This window comes from Carassius carassius, chromosome 33 (assembly GCF_963082965.1).
Source record: "Carassius carassius chromosome 33, fCarCar2.1, whole genome shotgun sequence".
In the NCBI taxonomy this organism is placed as follows: domain Eukaryota; kingdom Metazoa; phylum Chordata; class Actinopteri; order Cypriniformes; family Cyprinidae; genus Carassius; species Carassius carassius.
The window spans coordinates 18320253-18343621 of record NC_081787.1 but is presented as its reverse complement, the minus strand read 5'-3'; the positions used below and the strand labels follow the sequence as shown (position 1 = coordinate 18343621).

The window sequence follows — 23369 nt, the reverse complement described above, 5'->3', positions numbered from 1 at the left end:
ATAAAAAATGTATTATCATTAGTAATATGCATTGCTAAGAACTTCGTCTGGACAATCTCAAAGGCGATTTTCTCAATAAGTAGATTTTTTTTTTTACACCCTTTCCAAAATACTCAAATAGTTTCTTGGCCAAATATTGCCCTATCCTTACAAAACATACATCAATGAAAAGCTTTTATTCAGCTTTTAGATGACGGATAAATGTCAATTTAAAAATAAAATGACCCTTATGAATGGTTTTTTGGTCCAGTGTCGCATATGTCTAAATCTGGTTGAAGAATTCAAGTTGACCGTCCCAACATGGCGATTTGACGCTTCCAACTTCCGGCATCTTCAGCTACGGTGACGTCATGACGCACACTCGTTCAGTAAGAGTATGAAAACAATAAACAACCCGTTGGCCAGAGGAACCATAGAGGACCTGTCGCATATTTCAGTGACACCTATTATTAAAGGTAGAACCGGAGTGACCCGGTTCAACACAGATATCTTTTTTAAACGCTGCTTTGGACAACCTAGCGTCTAAAAAACGAAGAACCAGGGGATTTTAGTGTCAAAGGACAGGAAGTTAGACGGTTTTGCCCCTTCTTGTCCATCGTAGTACGCTTGAATTATTGTATTCTCATTTTCACAGACTACCGAGGGGGGTTAAATCTGTTATGCAGGACTGGTGTCTTGTTCCGCCGCCTCTCTGCTCCCTCTCCCCGTCTGCTGTGGCCCTATGTCTCACTGGCTCTTCCCCTGGTCGGGCTCGATAAAGAAACGGGCCTGTCGCTACCTCCTGCAACACTATCTGGGCCACTTCTTGGAGGAAAGACTCAGTTTGGACCAGCTGAGCTTGGACCTGTACAATGGCAGCGGGGTCATTAGAGAAATTAACTTGGATGTGTGGGTAAGTGTGGGTTAAGACATGCCCAGGCCAATTACCTTGTCCGAGTGACCCTTATTTCCAGTATTTCGTAATATCTAGACTTGAGTATGAGATCAACACATCCTGTTAGTTGAAGGAACACCGTAAAGTCTATGAGAAACACTCATGTTTCCAAGAGTTTGATGACTTGAGCAGAAAAGGTTGCATCTTAGATCCTCTTCCTGGTCTTAAGTCACAGTGATCAAAGCTTACTAACTTTTGCTTTCACATTTGAGTCTAATTTATAATGCTTCTTCAATTTTTGTGGTGTTGTCATTTAGTTTTTCAAAGTTGGGCCTGCAAGGGAGTGCTAAGAAGTCTGTAAAAAAAATAAATAATAATAATTACATCTAACTCAATTAATAAAATTTTTTTTTCTTAAATCAAACAGTATAGTAATGTAAAACAGCAATGTAAATACTTTTTTATTGTATATATTGGGTCTATATACATACAAACAGTGGCAGCTCCAGGATTTTTTTCAGGATCTAAATAGCATGCAAATTCAGACACCTTGTGTTTATATATATATATATATATATATATATATATATATATATATATATATATATATATATATATATATATATATATATATATATATATATTAACACACACACACACACACACAGCAGCTTCGAAAAAGGCAATAATGTCTGTGGTATTCCAGTTATTAGTAATATAACTTCTAATGCTAAATGCCAGATATGACACTTACATACATCCATCCATCCATCCATCCATCTTCTTCCGCTTATCCGGGGCCGGGTCGCGGGGGCAGCAGTCTAACCAGAGAACCCCAGACTTCCCTCTCCCTAGACACTTCCTCCAGCTCTTCTGGGGGGACACCGAGGCGTTCCCAGGCCAGCCGGGAGACATAGTCTCTCCAGCGTGTCCTAGGTCTTCCCCGGGGTCTCCTCCCAGTGGGACGCGCCCGGAACACCTTCCCGGGAAGGCGTCCAGGAGGCATCCGGAACAGATGCCCGAGCCACCTCAGCTGACCCCTCTCGATGTGGAGGAGCAGCGGCTCTACTCTGAGCTCCTCCCGGGTGACTGAGCTTCTCACCCTATCTCTAAGGGATCGTCCAGCCACCCTGCGGAGAAAGCTCATTTCGGCTGCCTGTATCCGGGATCTTGTCCTTTCGGTCATGACCCAAAGCTCATGACCATAGGTGAGAGTAGGAACGTAGATTGACCGGTAAATCGAGAGCTTCGCCTTGCGGCTCAGCTCTTTCTTCACCACGACAGACCGGTACATCGACCGCATTACTGCAGAAGCTGCACCGATCCGTCTGTCAATCTCCCGTTCCATCCTTCCCTCACTCGTGAACAAGACCCCAAGATACTTAAACTCCTCCACTTGAGGCAGGAACTCTCCACCAACCTGAAGTGGGCCAGCCACCCTTTTCCGACTGAGGACACTTACAAATGAATACAATTCATGAACTCAAATAGAAAAGCGAGAAAGTAGGGATTTCTTTTTTTTATATTGTTTCATTTTTTTTTATTTTTTTTTTACCTTAGCATTTTTTCTGAACATCAAGTGTCAGTCACTCTCAATGCCAACTGGCAGGAAAACATGGTAAATTCTAACCAGTTTTTACAATAGATAAAGTGCCGACATTATTTCAACTCTATTAAACTATAGAACTATTTCCACACAGTGGCATAGCAGATGGGCACACAGTGGGGCCCCGCAATAACCTCCCCGTGCTGAGATGAGTCTTATCATGTGTCGACGATAGACAGATATATTGTCAAAAGCATCATAAATTTGCTTTATTTATTTAGGATAAAGTTTGGGCTAATAGCTTACTCCTCACTGAAAATGTTTAAAAATGTTTTTTTTTATTTTTTTTTATTATTATTTTTTTTTTTAACAGGTCTATTAATTTATACAATGAATTATAGGCCTATAAAAAAAAATATTAACACTGCAGTCATCATTGAAAATTAAAAGCAGCTTTATTTCGTGCACCGATTTTCAAAAGCAACCTGTTTCACACGAAATTCCTTTTTCTTCTCATGTTTTTCACTATACGGGCCACAAGATAAATATTAAGGGAATAATTTAAGACGGTTAAATACCGTTATCAGCATATATTCATATCTCGTTTGTCTCAGAGAATATGCGCCGTTAATGAAGCATTAGAAAGCTCCGTAATTATTCCGCGTTGCTGGCTTGTGTTGCCTGACCCTCCCCCATAATATCAGCTGTTTATAGGCCACATATTGGGCACTTTTTTTTTTAGGTTTTTAACGTTTATTTTTCTGTGTTAATGAAAGTGGCACCAAAAAACAGGAACATCATTAGGAAACCCTTGGGGGGGCTGTGCCGGGGCTAAGCATGTTTCTGATGGGGCTATAGCCCCCACTATGAGAATGATTATATTCTGTTGCATCTAAAACACTGAAAACCCCTGATCATCCTTCCACTCTTTCGCAGTCATTTTGACATCTTCTGTTCTTGTATGTGATCACTTGTTCTTGTTCTTCAGATACTCTGAATCCTCTTTTCAGGCAGTGAACGAGTTGTTGGAGTCATTGGGAGCGCCGCTGGAGATTGTTGAAGGTTTTGTGAACAGCATCACAGTGACTATTCCCTGGGCAGCCCTCGTAACAGAACACTGCACCCTTGAAATCACTGGATTGCAGATAACATGCAGACCCAAATACAGAACCAGTGAGTTCTGTGGACTCTGTTCTTTGTGTGCTCTTTTGGTTTGATGCATATAATCATATTTTATACGGGACTGACTTATTGTTCAATTGTGTTTTCTCTTATCTCTGTTAGATGGAAATTGGGATTCCCAAGGGTGGTCTTCATGCATGACGTCCAGCATGCAGCTGGCCCAGGAGTGCCTGAAGGACCCGCCCGAGGCGTCAGAAGAGCCGCCTGCTCCACTGGAGGGGCTGGAAATGTTTGCACAGACCATCGAGACAGGTGTGTGGCATTTCTTGTGTCTAGGAGTGTGGTTCTGTACATTTGCTTTGTTGATTCATTAAGTAAAACTGTTAGATGACTGGCTGAGTGTGTATTAGCACAAACTACTCAACATTGGAAAACATTAACTTGGTGTATTTAGTGTATTTTACATTTTTTGGCATGTTTGTGTGTTTGCAGTCCTACGTCGAATAAAAGTCACCTTTCTGGACACCATCGTGCGAGTAGAACATCATTCCCTGGACGCTGAGACTGGGGTTGCCTTAGAGATGCGCATTAAACGGTGAGGCCATGAATTACATCTTTGCACATTTATGGATGTATTATGTAGTTTTTTTCTCTTTATTTATAAAGTAGGATGGTTTGGTGTGCCAGATATGGTAATTCGGGTAGATGTGCCGTTAAGGAATGGCATGAATCTTGAAAACTTTCAATCTGATTATTACTCAAAAATGCAGTAATGTTCAAAGGTTTGGGGTCAGATTTTTTTTTCTGTTTTTGAAAGCTCTCCAAGGCTGTATTTATATGTCCAAAATACAGTAGAAACATTTGTATTGTTAAATATTTTATCCTTCAATCATATCCTTCGAAACAATCCACGAGTGCTTAAATTTCCTAGAGTGCATTCCATTGTTTGTGACCGATCTGTGTTCTGCCCCTGGTGGTAACATGTGATACTGCAGGGTGGACTATTGCGATGAAGCTGTGAGAGACTCAAGCCAGACAGTGCCTGTAGACATCCACCAGCCACCAGCCTTCCTGCACAAAATCCTACAGCTCAACTCCGTACAGCTCCTCTATGAAACTCTCGGAGGTTCACAGGTCAGGGAAACTATGCAACCTGTTAGTTAGTGGCTTTGCACTTTCAGTGACTCTTAGTTTTTTTTTTCCTTTTAATGCATTTCAGGAACATGCCAGCTTTTGAATTAATAATTAGCATAATTAGTGTACTGTAAATATTGTTGCCTCTCATGATAAATTGCTTGTGATGTTCCTTATTTGTAAGTTGCTTAAAAGCATCTGCCAAATGAATAAATATAATGTCTTTAATGGGTTGTGTCTTTTCAACTCATCCATTTAGGGGCTGGTTTATTCTGATGACATGGCCAGCAGCAAGGAGATGGATAAGACAGATGAAAATGATGATGATGCATTGGATGCCCCTCAATCATTGCATCCCACCCCAAAGCCCCCAGAGCCTCTGCTGATTGGACAATGCTCCGGATTCATAGAGACAACTGTCAAAATCAAACAGAATGAAATGCTGCCTGGGCCCAAGGTTTGTCTGCACAATAAATAATAGATTTTATGGATGTTCATGATTCTTCTGAATCAGTGAGATCAAATGAGCAAATTATTCGGCTTCATCATTCATAAAGGAGCTTGATCAGTCCAAAACAGAAGATTTATGTTCCTTTCATTGTTAACTGAGTGGAGTTTCCTCTTTTTCATCTTAGTTGGAGTTGGATGGTAAAGTAGGGTGTCTCCACCTGCTGCTGTCCCCCAGTCAGATCACACACCTGACGGACCTCCTGTCCTCACTCTGCATCGAGACATCAGGTAACATGAGCACTCTATTTTCTGTTTGCTTATCGCTTTTAATATGATTTATGTATCACTTTCTCCCTTTTCAAATAAGATAAATCATCATATGGCTGTTTGCATCAGTCTTAATTTAAAGCCTTTATCAGAATCAGAATGTTCTCTGTTTGCCAAGTTTGCACACACGCAAAAGGAATTTGATATGGTTCATAGGAGCTCTAGGTACTTGCATACACATATATTCAAAAATGTAAAAGTATGCAACTTTGTTTTTCTAACTTAATTCTACTCTTCTATTAATTCTATAATTATTAAAATTATAAAACAGATTCTACTGTCTAGGATATTGTTTTATAAAAAACAGCTGGATGGTGGTGGGTGTACTAGCTGTTCAAATTGGAGATCGCCTGTTAAAAAACCAATCCTTTTTTATGTGCCTGGATGTTTTTGCCTGATTGACAGTGTCCCGTGGAATGACTGTGCCTTTTCTTTCTCTGATTGTCAGAGGGCAGTGGTGGTGTGTCCGGTGGGGGTCTTTCTAGGCCTCTGGGTTCTGATGATCTGCGATTGATCGAAGAGGATCTCAGTAAACAGCTGAACTCAGAAATGTATGACAGAGATCTGGAGCTGGACGCAGAGCCCTATGTCATCAGCATGGAGAACGGAGGTGAGATGAGAATAGTTAATATTTCACTGAGATTATTATAGAACATTGATTATAATTATGGGTTCAGACTGGCATACTACTGTACTGCTATTTTTGCAGCAAGTACATGCAGTTTTATCATGCATGTGTATGACTTGCAACATTTGCTAAATTGTGTAGTGTATAACCAGAGTATGGAATAATGTATTCCACAATACAATATACTCGACCTGACCTTCAGTTTCATTTGTAACAGTATCAACATGCCAGAAAGCAATAAGAGTTAGGATATTTAATTTCTCTTTATAGATACTTTTCTGATTAAAATATAAGATATTTCTCAGATGAAAACTGGATTGCCCTTGCTGAAAAAAACACACTATTTCACATACTGTTTTTTATAATTAGTAGGCCCTGTACAGCCATTTTCTCCAAGGGCCTCACTTATAAAGACATGTGTATAATGATCCTAAATCTAAATGTACAGCAGTTTCCAAAATGTTGTTATGAACGATTTAAAAAAGGTTAATATGCACAAAAAAGTTCCTAAATACACCCCTCTTTATAAATCACAGATCATCTTAAATTTAACGCAGTGTGTACAAGCAAATCAATTCGCCCTTACGAATGGCCACAAACATCTTTATGTTTCGGTAGAAGTACCACACTGACTCCTTAGCAGTGTGCAAGGAAATCCAAGAAAACACTCAACTAATTCATGTGATTACCTATTTATTAATGTGATTACTAATTTACATTTTCATAGACAATGTTTAAGTTACTGAATAAGTGTTATAATGAGTGCCAAAAAATGTTGTACACATGCTGTTCAGTGGGTTTATACATAAGAACATTTTCACGTCAGTTTCTGCCTTCATTAAAGCCAATTAGTTCCTCACTTTTGACATTAGATCAAATCCATGAAATGCAGGTTAAAATCCAATCTAACATACATTTTATAAATGAGGCCTCAGGCTCTTGATGCTGGTCAGTTTTTATTTTCTGAAACTATCTGTAGTTTAGTATTTTGCCTTTTTTTTTTTAAGTTTGTCTGTGCTTTGTCTGAGTTTTGCATTTGTGACTGTCTTTCTGTCTCAGAGATGTTTTATTCGATGGGTCCTGGTATGACCAGCAGTGTGTTGTCAACACGCTCTGGGAGTGAATTATCTGACAGTGATATGGAATCGTCCATTCATAGCCAGAGCAGCCTAGGTCAAACAAACCCTCTGTCTCCACAGGTACTTACATATACATTTTAACTTAATATTGTTTCTGATTAAGTCAATAGACCTGTTATGCATCAGCTATCTATGTCCAGTGTGTATGATTAATGTGCACTTTTATATGTCTATTACAGGGAATGCTCAATTGTCCTCGTCGTTATCCTGTACCAGGATCCTTATCTAGTTTGCCTCAATGTAGCAGACCTCCCAGTATGTATTTAAACCTGTTTTAAACAACACATTGTATGTGTGTCAATGTATGCCATTTATGTTTTCTCTTGCAATCAATCATCAGTCTTTGTTTTTCTTCAAATAGAACGGTCGCCCGGAAGCAGTCAATCAGAGCCACTGAAACCAGACTCCTTGCTCCGCCTCTCTCTGGGCGGAGTCACACTTACTCTTTTAGAGCAGGACCCGCCTCCTGGGTCAGATGGGCTCTCCTCATTGGCTGAGGTGTCACAGTTGTTTTTCCAGGAGCTTGCGTTCTTTAAGGACGGGATGTTTAGTGAGCGAGACTTCCACAATCTGAGAGGAAGCTTTGCTAAAGCATGTCCCCATTCCCACATCAGGTATGGTGGGATTTACCTGCTGTACTCCCCTACTGTATATACATGTACACACACACATACTCTTTTTGACTCTCTCTGACTTTTGGTCTTCAGGATGACTGGTGCAGCAGTGCAGCTGACATGTGAGATGCGTAGTGCAGGGCGGCACACCCGAGCTATGACCTCTGACCTCTCCTTCAGCAGGCTGGAACTGCTGGAGTGCCTGTGGGAGTCAGGCGGTCCACAGTACACAGAGGTACACGGCATACCTGCTAACTCTTGCTCCCAAATGTTATTATTTATCAGACCTTTCTGGGTTGCTTTTTTGACCCCTAACACTTGTTTTTTGTTTAATTTGACTGGTGAGTCATCGAGGTTTACCAAAATGCAGCAAAATCTGATTTACGGTGCTGATTGTAAAACCTATTTTTTTTTTCTTTTCTTTTTTTCTTTTTTTCAGCTTAAGTGTGTTAAATGAAACAGTGCTAACTTAGTAACAGTAAAGTGCAGATGGTTCACATATATTAATATTTTGAACTAACTTTTATTTTAATAACATGAATACACTGTCCATTGATCTAGGTTAATGTTGATTTGTAAAAATATTTACAATTGAGAAAAATTGTGATTATCAAATTGAAAAGGCTGCATTTTAATTAAACAAATATATGCATGTCAACAAAATAGCTTTTCTGCTTTATTATAGTTCTCTGCCGATTTCTTTTTATTTTTTTAATAAAAGCATGATGGTTTGAACATTAAAAATGAAGAAAATAGAATTTTATTATTTATAATAATAATAATAATTGTTCAGCCCTACCAACAAGCACAGCAAATCTCAGGGCTTAAAGTTCTCCAGCACCGTGCCGGATTTCCAGCGTGCAGCGTTTAATCCTACATTATATAAAAAAAAATCTTGTTGATTGATATCACTGTTGAGTCCATGCGTTCGTCTACCAATGTTACGAGAGGAGCAACTTTTACTCTAAACCAAACTAACATTACTAGCCAGTCAGAATGTTTTGCTTTTATAAACACAAGACGCGCATAATAGTATTCAATTGCAGAGTCACAGTCCTGATGAATGGAGAAGCGTGACAAAAAGCTGTGGCTGAGGCGAAATGGTCAAATATATCCATCTAGCGGGTATTTACATAGAAACACTAATTCTGAAGAAGCGGAGCTTTGTAAACAGCTCAGAGTAATCATGTCATCTCCATAAGAATGATATGATTGCCAAAACATATTTACCGGGATTTCTGAAAAGGTCCTGTTCACACATGATCTATTAATGGTAACTTTACCAGTAATTAACCAGTGAATACTGTATGTGTGAAAGGGGCTAAACTCTTCCTCTGTATACGCTGTGAATTTTAATTGCTTAACGCAATCTGGAAAAACCGTGTGCATTATCTAACTAGATTTGTAACGTAAATCATTCATAAACCTTTGCCAACACAGGAGATATATCAACCTATTTCTAAATATGCCATTGTATTGTGAATCGCAATTTCAAAATAAATGTTTCTGCACGTGGCCAAATATTAAAATTTAATGGATTTAAACATTGATTAATCGAGTTGTAAAGTGAAATGTCACCAGGCCGTTGGTGCCCTCTGCAGGTGTTTGTTTTAATACATAATGTGCTTAAGTTATGTTCATGTTATATATAGGCATGTTACATTATGTATTTTAACAGTGTTGTTCATTACAATCTTGTAATTTCTTTGTTTTGATGTTTTATTTGAGCCAATTATTATTGCCTCATTGTTAGTTTATATATAAATAGACATACTAAAGCCTGGTTTTGACTTAGATCTGTTTGTGTTACTAAAAATAAAATTGGATTAAACGGTTGTCAAAATAATCAGTAGAATAATTGATTACCAAAATAATCATTAGTTACAGCCCTAGATTAGTTTAAATATTTCTAAACACAACTGCATACTTTTTGCAATAAAAAGACAAACATTTTATTGAAAACTTCTTAAAAACAGTATTAAAATATTGTCATGTTCTAGTGAACCAAGTATCTGTAATTTGTCTCATCTCATTAGCTTAGTGTATTGTCACACCCCTAGTGTCAATAAGCGATGATATAGCTCATAATTTTCCAAGTGTATGATACAGCTTTCATTCTGCAGGTCAATCATACATTCATGAAAAAGAAAATTAGTTTGAATAAAGAAAGCAATAACTTTGCCATAGTATCCTTTCAAATGTTAAAGTCACAGTCATTACATGCTTCGCATGTGCTGCCCTGCCCCCAGAAAAAAGTTCAGGCTCAGGATTTTTTTTTTGCTTTAACCCCTGAAATCTAAACGTGTTTGAAATTGCAATCACAGTTTTTATCAGGAAAATCACAATTATGTTTTTCCTCAAATTGTGCAGCCCAAATAGAAACATCTAGTCTTATGTATTAACTAATGTTAGGGGATTGAACCTTATTGTTAAGTGTTACCCTTAAAGTTATAATAAGATTGGGATTAAATAGTTGGATCTTGAAGATGACCTCCGCTGTGGTTGGCTGTCCTCCACATACCGGCCAAATGATGAAAACTGAATAACTTTGAACTTTCTTACTTAAAGCAAAAAAGCAAGTTAAGTCCTGTTTTTCATTAGACATTCTCTTGAACCACTTTTGTTACATCATTTTTAATCCCTGTTGCACTCTAGACCACAATCTGGACTGTCAAAACAGTCAAGCCCTTATTATTAGAAAATTACCAGTTGGTCATCAAATTATTACAGGGGTGTAATACAGTCACATGTCCGAGGCTTTGCCAGCTGCTCAGGGAGAATCTTAAACAGATGTTAACAGTCTGCGTTACGACGAGTCAGACGGCCAAAGTTTGCAAATCCAGCAGGTGACATCATGCAGGCTGATGAAGGATCTGAAAGGCTTGCTTTAAAATGTGCATGTGTGTCCACATTTTCTTTTCCCAGCTTTTGCAGTTCCAGTCAGCCGGTCTCTTCACCATGGGCACCACTGCCAGACCCTGTGCCCAGTTCCACCACAGTCTCTCTGAGACGCACATGCGTAAGGTACTACAGCTTGACAAAGTCCTATGGCATTCATTTGCGAGAAGTGTTTGTTCTGTCTTTTATACCTTTAGCGATTGATCTATATGAAACTGTTTTTCCTGTTCTCCTATAGAAGGGAAGCAGGCGTCGTGTGATACGCAGGGACAGCTCTCTGCGGATTGAGCTCGGGGAGCTCAACTCTGAGTTGGACCTGGACATTATAGGCCGACTGGAGGACGTCCTGCAAGCCCTGAGGCACTGTCCAGCGCCGCCTCAAAGAAACACAGCACAGGCAGCAGAGGTCACCAGACTCTCTTGATCAAAAACAACAACATGATACCCCTACCTCAGCAAAAAAAACTCTCTCTTTTTCTTTGCAGTCTCATTTGTTGGAGTTCCATTCTTCTCTCCTGCTTCAATCTCCTTATGCCGTGTTGAAGGTCCGTTTCCCCATCCCTGACCTTCGACCCCCGGGGCTGAGACGGCCCCTGAGCCAGCGTGCAGTGCGCAATGAGATCTTGAGCCTGCAGATCTCTAATCTGGAGCTGAAGTCTCAGCAGGGGCCAGACATTCAGCAGGACGGCCCCTGCAGCCCAGGGGCCAAACTCATCAATTTACTGGAGGCCTGTTTCACTGATATGCACGGTGAGGCATCCAAAGATCAAAAAAATATTGTTAAAGTTATAATCAAATATTAGAAATAATATATCAGCTACGTTAGTTCTCCCAAAAATGTATATTTAGTCATCATTTATTCTCTCTCATATTGATCCAAACATGAATGAATCTTTCTTCTGCTGAACACAAAACACAAAATTCATATTTTGATGAATGTTGGCCATTGACTTTTTTCTTCATATTTTAGAAGTGAGTGGCTACCAGCAACTGTTTGGTTGCCAACATTCCTTAAAATTTCTTCTTTACTATCTGTATATAGTAATAATAAAAAGATTTGATCAAATCCTGATGAATAAAATCAAAAATATTTTTTGTTTCTATTAAATTCAGTCTGTTTAGATTCATCTTAAGGCCTAGTGTTCAGGATACAGTGTTTTTTTCTCTCTAAACTCACCTGGAGTGTGAATGTGTGTTTTAGGAGTGTATGAGGGCTGGGATGGGGAGGCGTTTCCCTGTATCCGTGTGCAAAAGAGCCCAGATCCTGACGGCATTCCGAGGTGAGTTTGTGAGTGTATGAGTGTCAGAGATTTAGCTTTGAGTACAAAACAATGTGTTATACAAATCTCCAGTTGGATAAAAACAGAGAATCCCGGGAAAGCATTTGTGGTTCCCTCTCTTTTCCTTCTGTAGGATTCAGGTGCGAGTGAATGAAGGAGCAGGCTCTGACTGTACAGGTGTGTGTGAAGGGGTGAACAGGGATCTGGGGCTGGGCTCCATGTCTCTAGAGAACCCCTGTGAACTTCGAGAGAAGAACAGTTCTCCTTTCTCCTCCAACCGCACTATGTTTGAGACCGAAGAGGTGAGTCCACTCCACCCATCTGCCTGTCTTTCTTTCATTCCTGTACTTGACTCATTCTCTGTCTGTGTCTCAGATGGTGATCCCAGCAGACCCAGAGGAGATGGAGGAGTTTCAGACTCAGTGTATATGTCAGTCTCAGTATGTGGTGGATATCACCTTTCCTGTAGCCTACATTCTCCTGCCCAGCAAAGAGGCTTTTCTGAGCATCTATAACAGGTACAGCTCAACACTTTAAGACAATGAACTTTAAAAAGAATATCTCCAAGCATTGGTTTTTAAATCACCCTCTTCAGTATAAATGATCATTTCACATTATATGCATGTTGTGTTGTGTAAAAAATTAATGTTTTTGTTTTTTTTGGCAAGCAAGCCATAACATAATAAAATAAAGGCATGTTTGACTGAAGTCAAGCTCCACTGTTTGTTTCTCCCTCCCCAGGATTAATAATGATCTGTTGATGTGGGAACCTCCTCCACCTCCTCCGTCCCCTCCTCCTGCTCCTGCTCCTTCTTTTCAAAGTTCTCGTAGCCCCTCCCACCAGCACAGACCTGAGGAGGATGAATTTTACCTCTGTAAATCTGCCTTCAGGCTGGGTTAGTCATGCTCGTCTGTTTCATACTTTGTTTTAAACATTGTGTCTTGTTTTATATACTATTTTTGCATTGATTAATATTTTGTACTTGCTGTTGCTTTTATATTTTCAGATTTTCATATTTTTGTTTTAGTTTCAGCTTAAATAGATTTTATTTATATTGCTTCCATCTGATGACATCTTTTTTTTTTTAAGTTAACAGTAACAATACTGATTTGGCTTCAGTTCAAGAATCTTAATATTTTAACTCATCCTTCCAGAATCTGACTCTGAGGAGGAGGAGCCTAAGTTCTTCTCAGCCAAGCAATCAAAAAAAAGAAAAAATCAGTTAGATCCTCAGACCAGCCATGCCCTCAGTCTGCTCTGTTTAACGGTGCTGATTGGCAAAGGTCGCCTCCAAGCCATGACAGACTGCAAGGTAAAAAAAAATAATAATAATTACATGCTAAATTGTTGCATTGTCGCAATAGCAAAATCATACAAGTCAACACCAGTGGCACTCAAATTTCCCTTTACTCACATCAAATTCTGATACCGTTCTCTTTAAGAATGAAGCTGGACGTAAAATGGACTTCTGTCATGGAGAACTCGTTTTGGATTTGGAAGGAGGGAAGATTTTTAGTGTGTCGCAACACCAGAACAATCCCAATCTCAACTTCCTGACCATAGAAAGCAGAAGAGTAGAGCTGTACCATAAAGGTGAGCTGTTAAACCATTCCAATGACATCTTACCTATAGTTTTGTTGCATGGGACAGTTATTATGCAGTTATTATCCTGTTCTGAATTGCAAAATGTTGTTTTTGCTTCTTTGGCTCTTTATATAGCCGAGGTCCCAGACTCCCCTATTCCTGTGAAACTGGAAATGCCCAGGTTCACTTCCCCGGATCATCTAGAACCTACCATTTACCCCACAGAGGTGGGGGTGAGCAGTGTTGGTGGCCGAGAAACTGACGTTCAGATGCTGTCGACTGCCATCAAGATCACATTAGATCTTGAGAGGAATGTGAAGGTTGGTGTGTTATTTCATCTGCTTAGCACCTGTCAGTTGGGTTGTTTATGGGATGGTTGTTTTTTTTTTTGTCATTTATAAGTATTCATCTCATTTTCTTTGTAGGAGTTTCTAGTCGCGCTGCGACTCCATGGTGCTACTTTACGACATCACATGGCGTTGACAAATCATAGCTGGCATGAGCAGGTACCTGTTGGTAACTAGATTAGATGTAATCTTTAAATAGGAGTGTGGATCTGTAATGAATGTCTGGCTAATGTGTATTTTTAATAATATATGTTTCTGTATTTCTATATATATATATATATATATATGTATATATATATATGTATATATGTATATATATATATACATATATACATATATATATATATTATATATATTTATTATTTGTATTTTTTTTTTTACTAATTTCAATAAGTTGACATGGCAAGTTTTTCTTAAAAATAGTTCGGTTAAGTAGTAAGTTACGTAGTTAATCTTTTTTGTATTCTCTATCAGTGTTATTTTAGTATCATTGAGATACTATTATAGGTTTATTAATATATTAATTTGTTTTTATTTTTATATTTCCCATTTTCATTTTACTTAATGTTTTATTAATGTAATTGTTTGTTTTTGTAGATTTTAGTGTTTTTTGTGTTTTGTTTTGTTTATTAATTTTGAATCCAATTTTAGTTATTTTATTACGTTAAGTTAAATTCAATTAAAATGAGAAATGTTGCTAATATGCTGCAGCTAGCTGAAATAAAAGTGTGTTTTATTTCTATATTTAATCTTATTTCAGTCATTATTTTAATTCAAATAACTGAAATGTTTTTTTGTTATGGTCTTAGTTTCAGTAAACTATAACAACACTGTTGTCTATACAGATTGTTGATTTCCTTGATGTCATTGATGACGACATTTTAGGCTACACCCCACCTGCAGTCATCACCGTTCTTCACACTCACCTGGCCACCTGTGCAGTGGACTACAGGTATTGTAGTAACACTGAATGTTTGTTCTCACAAATACTCTTAGTTCATTCAGTCAACCTTCATGTTCATTTCTTCCTCCAGGCCACTTTATCTTCCTCTGCGGGTTTTGTTTACAGCTGACTCCTTTTCTTTATCCAGCAACATCATTGTGGACACTGCGACCTTTCACCTCAGGTACTGCTCACTGTGATGTGATCCTAAACGGTTGTGCTGAGGATAATTGAGAAGACCTAACAGCTCTGAAATCTTCTTTTAGGTTTATCTTAGATGACTCTGCGTTATACCTGTCGGATAAATGTGAAAGTGATACTGTGGATTTAAGGCGAGGTACAGAACAAGCTTAGCTTTTAAAATCATATTTTGCATTGATATCTATAGATGGGCCACCTCTAATCATATTGTTTTTATCTGTCTCAAGACTATGTGTGTGTGTTAGACATTGATCTGTTGGAACTGGCCATAACAACTTGGAAAGGAACTGATGCGAGTAAACTGGTTAGTTTCATGCCAGCCTTCATTGGCTTAAAGATTTCATAGCATTTCAATATTTTTTTTACAGTGCATTGTAAGTGAATTCATTTATATAAATGTAAGTGTTACATAGGTAGCTGACCTGTGACAGGTCTCAGTTTTATATTTTATATTAATTATTATCTTTAATATATTATTAGACCAATTTTGAGTTAATGTATTATTATTATTATTTAATAAACCCGTTACCATATTATTATTATTTTTTTCCACATTTTGTCTTCTTTACAAATCTCTTAATCATGGGATGTGACATTAATTGTACTGCAAATAAATATAAGTGCATATATTCCCTTTAAGGTTACAAAATTATGCAACAATTATATAAAATGTTGTTTTAGATTAATCATAGCCAAACACAATGCAGTAGCTGCTTAAAATTTCATGTCGTAATTTTAAAAACTTTTTTTTTTTGTTTTGGTTGTTGATAACTATTTACAGACTCAGCCGCTGTTCGAGCTTCGTTGTTCTAATAATGTAGTTCACGTGCACACCTGTGCCGACTCGTGCGCTGCTCTGGTTAACATGCTGCAGTACCTGGTTTCCCAGGGTGATCTTCACCCTCCCCCTCGCCACACATCCCCCACAGAGATCGCCGGACAGAAACTTCTGGTATGATTTCTTGTACAGTTATATTCATTATTTATTTATTGCCATAACAACTTAGTTGTTCCGAATTTTGCTTGGTGAGTTCATCAACAATAACTGAGAAACAGACACTGAGAAAAAACAATACACATACATAAGTACATCCATACATATATGTTCTATCAATTACAGAGAGTGAAGTGCAGATGCATAAATACCAGAGGAATTAAGAGCATGAACAGTCCTACAATAAGTACAGACTACGCTATAATTGAGAAAGTCAGCACTCTTTCAATCACAGCTCTATAAAATTTAACATGCCAACTTTAGATACTGTTATTAGACCAATCAGTATGAAACACAATCATTAGTGTACACAGAGTACAATAATGTGACAGTACAGTTGAACCCCCAATTGCTTCAACTTATCAAAACGTTTAACTGCGATGACTGTATTAAATGCAGATGTGTAGTCCACAAAGATGGCCCTGACATAGGTATCAGGGGCTTCAAGGTGTTGCAAAATTGAATGAAGACCAATTGGTAAGAATCCAGACAGAATGATAAATTAAAATTCCCAAGTACCAATCGTTCAAAGATTTTGAAAACAACTGTAGTTAGTAATCTAAGCAGCTGATATTCAGCTTTTTTACAGCTCTAAAATAATGTCTTTTAGCTTTCAGAAAGTCCCGCCTCCCTTCCTCCCTGCCCACCAGCAGAGACAGCAGAGATCAACCAATGTGACCTCACAGATGCCTTGATTGACACCGAGAGAATCCTACAGGAAGAGTCCCAAGACTCTGGTAAGACTTTGGAAGTTGTTTATATATAAAAGGCATATCTATCACAGCAAAACTTGTAGAAGCTAATGTTGTTATTTTATGACTAATCTTTTCTAAATGGGAAAAAAGTTTGGGTTGGTATAATTTTGAATGAAGTCTCTGATGCTCACCAAGGCGGCATTTATTTAATCTAAAATACGGTGAAATCAATTGTTGGAATTTCAAATAACTCTTCAGTCCAGTCTTGTGTGTCACATGATGCTTCAGAAATCCTTCTAATATGCTGATCTGCTGCTCAAGAAACATTTCTTATGTCAAAAACAGTTGTGCTGCTTAATATTTCTGTGGAAACTTTTTTCAGGAGCCTTTGAACATATAAAAAAGTATAAAAGAACAGAATTTATTTGAAATAGAACATTATAAATTTATGTACTGTCACTTATGATCAGTTGAATGCGTCCTTGATGAATTAAAGTATAACCAAAGAGACAAAACTTCAGTGTTAAAGATTAATGGTTACTTACTTCTGTGTATTTGAAAACCAGGTTCTCCGTCCATCCGCCGAGCCTCCCCTGTCTCAGTCTATCTGTTCCCGGGAGAAGCCCCCAAGCTCCGCCCCTCTGTTCTAGAAGGGGAGGAGTCTGATATTGATGGACTGGTCAGCACAGCTATGGAAGCTCATGCAGATATGATGTCAGAGGAAGGATCAGAGGGTTCCACCGACAACGACGACTTCTGCATCCTAGAGGCTCCTGGGATGGGCATCCCAGTATGTACCCAAAGTTTTCAGATTTTTGGTTACAGTTTTAATTATAACTTCGAAAAATCATTTTTATTTTTACAGTACTATTTTTCTCTCTCTCTCTGACAGCCTAGAGATGGTGAGCCTGTGGTGACAGTGCTCTCCCAGGATCCTATAAAGGTTCGGGATGGATACTACTCGCGGCCTCGGGGCAGTTCAGATCTGCTGCGCGCCCCGGCACGCTTCCCAGTGCCTCAGAACAGAGTGGTGCTCCGAGAAGTGTCTGTCGTCTGGCACCTGTATGGCGGCAAAGACTTTGGCTGCAAACCCAGCTCGGCCCACACACTGCACAGCCATAAGTGAGTGCAGCAGACGTTTCTGAGAAGCCAGAGTTTGAGGATGTCTGTAGATTGTGTGCTTTGTTTTGAAACAGGGACATGTCACAGATTGTTACAATGTTGCATTTTCTTTATGGTTCTAAAACAAACAGGTGTGAAAACGTCCTAACGTTGCATTCACATGCTATGAAATATTTGTGTCTCTCAGGGTTCGTTCAGCTGCTCCCGGAGCCCGTGGTTCTCCCTCTCGTTCAGCAGGGCCCTCACGGCCCCAAAACTCTTGGCGGTGGGTTGGAGGAAGTGCGCGGCAGCACACACTGCTCATGGAAATACAACTGACAAAGGTGTAATGTGTTTTAATCAGCGGTTTGAAGATTTAAAAACCCTTCTTTGTAGTTTTATAACCTCTTTCTCTCTCTTCAGGTCAGTTTCCAGCATGAGACGTATCCAGTGGTGGCGCCCCCTGCTGCAGGACCAGATGCAGACGGGCTGGGCCTCGGAGAGCAGCCTATTTCCCGCCAAGTGTTTATCGTCCAGGAACTGGAGGTCCGAGACCGTCTGGCTTCCTCTCAAATGAACAAGTTCCTGTACCTGTACACCAGTGAGAGCATGCCGCGCAGAGCCCACTCCAACATGGTGAGTTATAGAGGGGGATAGAAAGAGAAGGAGTTTCGGTTGGTGGTTATCGTCTTACCTGGTCCAATTGTTGCTGTAGTTGACGGTGAAAGCGCTGCAGTTGATGCCTGAATCGGGTCTGGGTGGACCGGAGTGCTGTCTGAGAGTCAGTCTGTTACCACTGCGACTCAATATTGACCAGGTACAGATTATGCATTAACCTTTTTTTGAGACAGTACAAATAATGTTTCATATCAGGCTCAGTAAAAACCACATTTGTTTTCATTTCCTAGGATGCACTTTTCTTCTTGAAGGACTTTTTCAGTAACATGGCTGCAGGAGTTCATCCTTACCTGTCCATCGACCCTGCAGCTGAGGGTATGTCTACCCCCCCATGAATGAACAAATGAATGAATTAATTTATGTATGTATGTATGCGTGTATTTATTTATTTATTTAAAAAAAAAAATTAATTGCCTTTTTATAGTTTTTTTTTCTTTATTATTATTTGTTTATTAATATTTTCATTTGGCTTTTATTTTATATTTCCAGTTTTCATTTTAAATGTAGTTATTTTTAATCATTTTATATATATATATATATATATATATATATATATATATATATATATATATATATATATATATATATATATATATATATATATATATATATATATATATATATATATATATATATATTTGTTTTTTTACTTCTTTTTCTATTAGCCTAGTTTTTATATATTGCTATTTCGGTCTCATACATTTTTTTTATATTTTTACGTTTGTTTATTTAGGTTTACTTATTTTTTACTTATATTTACTTATGTGGTTTTGCCTATTTTTAATTCGTTTTCTTTACTGTTTAGTAAAAAAAAATTATATTTCAGTTTTAGCTTACTTAGTTTTTCATCTGATATTTACATTTTTTTTTACCAGCTTTTTTAAATTAACAAAAAAATGTTTATTTAATAGTTTTTTATATGAATTTAAAAGTATAATTATAATTGTACTCATGTATTTAGCCTATTTATTTGAACTGTAATTGTGTATGGGCATTCATCGTCTTTATTTCTGATCTTCTGCTCCCAGTGAGGACGGATGTTCCTCAGAAGGCTTCAGACGACACAGATCCTGGCTCCGGATTGGACCATGATCTCACTGCTTCTGTAGAAACGACCTATAGTGAGCAGAGTTCCTCCTCGGCTGGCTCCTCGTCCTCCTCTGACCAGCCCATCTACTTCAGGTAGAAGATCTATCATCGCACCACATGACAATATCCAACAAAACAAATGTGTAATCATAATTAATATCCTTTCGCACTCTTTCTCTTTAAGAGAGTTTCGTTTTACCTCTGAAGTTCCCATCTGGCTGGACTATCAGGGGAAGCATGTGGTTATTGAGCAGGTTGGCGATCACCTTTATCTTAACTGATGCTTTATGTTCATGTGGTCATAAAGTCATATGTAGTTTGACCGCTGAGCTTAAACACAACAACAAAGTTTTTCTGAATAAGAACAGTGGTTTGTTTTAGTCTAGCTTCTGTTATACTAATGTCTATCATCTCTGGTGTGCTAGGGAACGTTTGCAGGCATCCTGATTGGACTGGCCCAGCTGAACTGCTCTGAACTAAAGCTGAAGAGACTGTGCTGTAGACATGGGTAAAAAACTCTTCATCTCTACTTCTTGCCTGCTTTACCTTTAAATCTAGTTCTGAAAAGTGAGTTGTTGTTTTGTTTCAGGCTGCTGGGTGTTGATAAGGTGATTCAGTATGCTGTGAATGAGTGGCTTACAGACATCAGGAAGAACCAGCTGCCAGGGATTCTGGGAGGAGTTGGTCCTATGCATTCTGTCGTACAACTATGTGAGTATGATGTCTTTTCTGCTCAGGCTACTTAAAGGAAAAAACTGCATTCAGTAAAGTAAATTCAATAAAGTACTGTATTCAGGTTTTTTTTATTCTTTGCAGTCCATGGTGTGCGTGATTTGTTCTGGATGCCAATAGAGCAGTACCGGAAAGATGGGCGTATTATCCGAGGCCTCCAGAGGGGAGCAGCATCATTCGGCACTTCTACAGCCTCTGCTGCTCTAGAGCTCAGCAACAGACTAGTGCAGGCAATTCAGGTATAAACACTCACACATATGACCATAGTGTGTGTGTGTGTATATATATATATATATATATAAGCCTAAACTAATGTGTTCCTTTGTTGCTGATAGATTTTTTTATTTTATTTATTTTTATATTATATTTTTGATACTTGTAAAAACATTTTTTTAAATTAAGTTTAGTATATCTTATTCTTTTTTATATATATGCCTTACATTTTAATTATATATTTAAATGATATATTATTTTATTTGTTGCTGGTTTGCCATGTTACCAGAGAGTCAGAATTTTTTAACTGTAGATTTTCTTAATAAAAAAAAAATCATGTTATATTTAAAAAAAAAATTATGTTTATTTGTTATTATGTAGAATTTTATTCTTATTATAGTTTAATTATATTTTTTAAATGATTATTATATTTGATACTGGTTTGCCATGTTACTGCTAAAAACAATTATTGGTAGTTTTTTTTTATTAATTTTTATTTTACATGGTAATTATATTATCTTATTTGTATATGTTTCTTTTTTGTTATTTCAATAAATTCAATATTTATGTTTTTATTAAATATATTGTTTATTTATTATATTTTAATGTTTAAATTATATATTGCTATATTTTTTGGTATTATTTGATATATTTATTATTAGATTTTTTTATGTATATTTCCAGGCTACTGCGGAGACAGTATATGACATCTTATCTCCGACTCCACCTCTGACACGTTACATCACTGAGGGACGTCCCACTCCCCGTCCCAGACGCACCCCTCAACCAGCTGACCTCAGAGAGGGCGTGGCCAAAGCCTATGATACCGTCAGAGAGGTCCATCCCTATATTATTGACAACATGTTCATCTCTGAGACTATTCAGTTTAATAAATGTATAATATCAAATGTTTACCTCTAATCTTTTATCATTTAATTTAACGTCCTCATGCCGTCTTTGCCTTTCCCAGGGAGTGATTGACACCGCTCAGACCCTGTGTGATGTTGCGTCTCGTGGACACGAGCAGAAAGGTCTTCCTGGAGCGGTGGGCGGAGTTTTGCGCCAGATCCCGCCCACCGTGGTCCGTCCACTTATAGTTGCCTCAGAGGCCACTTCAAACCTACTGGGAGGAATGCGGAACCAAATTAAACCAGATGCGCGGAAAGAGGACTTCTTGAAATGGCGCACCGAAGATAGCCAAGAATGAAACTGACTGGCGTTAATGAAGTCTAATTTTTGTTAGTGTGAATATGAGAGAGTGAATGCGAGTTCATCTGTGAATATCAATGCACAAACAAAGGACAAAAAAATGGAAATTGAACCATTTTTACGTGGCTTCCACATAGTTGCATGCATTGTTTCATGCAATGCAAATGTTTTGTTCTTGCACTTTTGCTAGAAGTGGAGCGGTCTACACAGCTAAGTGCAGCTCAGTCTCATCTTGTCGTATTGAAACGTATGCAGTCATATCAGTCTATAACTCTGTTTCCCTGTGAGCTCAGGACCAGATGTGTCTTTCCCCTCTCCGAAACACTCTTTTAACATCTGACTGAATCGCTATTCCCCCTCTGAAGTATTTCAAACTTAATGTTGAAGTTAATTACTGATCTAGGTAAGATGAAACACTCAATAAATGCATTGAGGTGGACTTACCATACTTTTCATTTAACACTAAGAAAGTGGTTCTTTGTCCTCTCTATCCTGATGTCTGTGTGCCATAATTCTACTTCACTGATATTATGAAGATCTTAAACTCTTAAAGCCTAAATTAATGCGTTCGTTATTTGAGTGAGGCAGTCACTCTCTAGGGGTCACTCTTGTTTTCTATTCATCTTTATGTCTTTCAGAATTTGATGAAGAGTTGTTGTCTTGTCCTTTTTGGGTGAAACTTGCAAAATGTCCTCATATTTCACTCAGAAATCAAAAGATAAAAGTAATTAGATTTTACGTAAAGAAAATGAAGCCTATTTTAGGGTTTCCTTCATTGTAACTATATATATATATATATATATATATATATATATATATATATATATATATATATATTATTAAATTGTCATTTTAAAAAATGCATTATGCAAACTTTATTTTCTTTAGGTAAAATAAAATTTTTCTTTTGTTTTGTGTTGAAATATGACAGACATGTTCTTGACAGATTCAGCCTTTTATCGGTCATTTACTCCTAAATCCAGCATGCTTGCTTTCGTCTCATTAGTTGCCTTCCTACATGTTTTAAATCTTTTATTTCATATGTGTAATAACAGCTATTGAAATGTAAAAACTGAAGATGTTGAACATTTGATGTCCTTGTGTATGAAGAAGCGTTGGGGAGCAGGTCGGTTGACAAAGGGCTTATGGGTAATGTTACATTCACCTTTTTGTTAATTGCATAACCGCGTGAGGGAAGTGAGATTTTCACGTGTTTTTATTAGTCAAAAATCTGTACAGCGTGTGTTTGAGTGAGTTACAGGACATGCATGCTTGTTTATTGATGGTTGACTGGCTGGCTATGTGATTCATAGCTATCAGTGTGTGTTTGTTTCTTCTGTAATTATTACAACTATATCATACGCTGTAAGAATTACTTGTATAGCACCAAGATGATGTGTAAACAAATTAATACAAAAAAAGGAATAAAAATGTGCATTTGAAAAATATTGTTTATTACTATTTTATGTTGTAAATGTTGCATCAGCATAGGCAATGCTGTGATTTAATAAAGCATTGTATGTAGCTTAAGGCAGATTTTTATTTCTGTACCATCCTAGAAAATTACATT

General features: G+C 37.8%; 1 protein-coding gene across 2 annotated transcripts; it reads left to right on the top strand.

Annotated features, from left to right (window-relative positions):
- The first annotated feature begins 376 nt into the window (after positions 1-376).
- On the top strand, positions 377-23245 carry LOC132113907 (autophagy-related protein 2 homolog A-like). Of its 2 annotated transcripts, none has more exons than XM_059521960.1 (43): positions 377-892; positions 3431-3593; positions 3705-3854; positions 4035-4137; positions 4538-4676; positions 4936-5133; positions 5312-5414; positions 5902-6063; positions 7141-7280; positions 7400-7475; positions 7582-7834; positions 7928-8069; positions 10760-10858; positions 10971-11138; positions 11218-11482; positions 11934-12012; positions 12146-12314; positions 12388-12530; positions 12754-12908; positions 13168-13325; positions 13456-13606; positions 13733-13917; positions 14023-14103; positions 14790-14896; positions 14979-15071; positions 15154-15224; positions 15316-15392; positions 15870-16040; positions 16693-16819; positions 17344-17567; positions 17670-17899; positions 18087-18222; positions 18302-18514; positions 18594-18695; positions 18787-18871; positions 19585-19738; positions 19830-19899; positions 20071-20153; positions 20235-20356; positions 20462-20616; positions 21275-21427; positions 21561-22062; positions 22093-23245. In XM_059521960.1, the coding sequence occupies exons 1-42, from the start codon at positions 722-724 to the stop codon at positions 21795-21797; spliced, it is 6063 nt and encodes a 2020-aa protein (XP_059377943.1). In that variant the 5' UTR covers positions 377-721; the 3' UTR covers positions 21798-22062; positions 22093-23245. The 2 variants fall into 2 exon arrangements, with proteins under 2 accessions (XP_059377943.1, XP_059377942.1); XM_059521959.1 differs by having other exon boundaries at positions 17341-17567.
- The last annotated feature ends 124 nt before the right edge of the window (positions 23246-23369 follow it).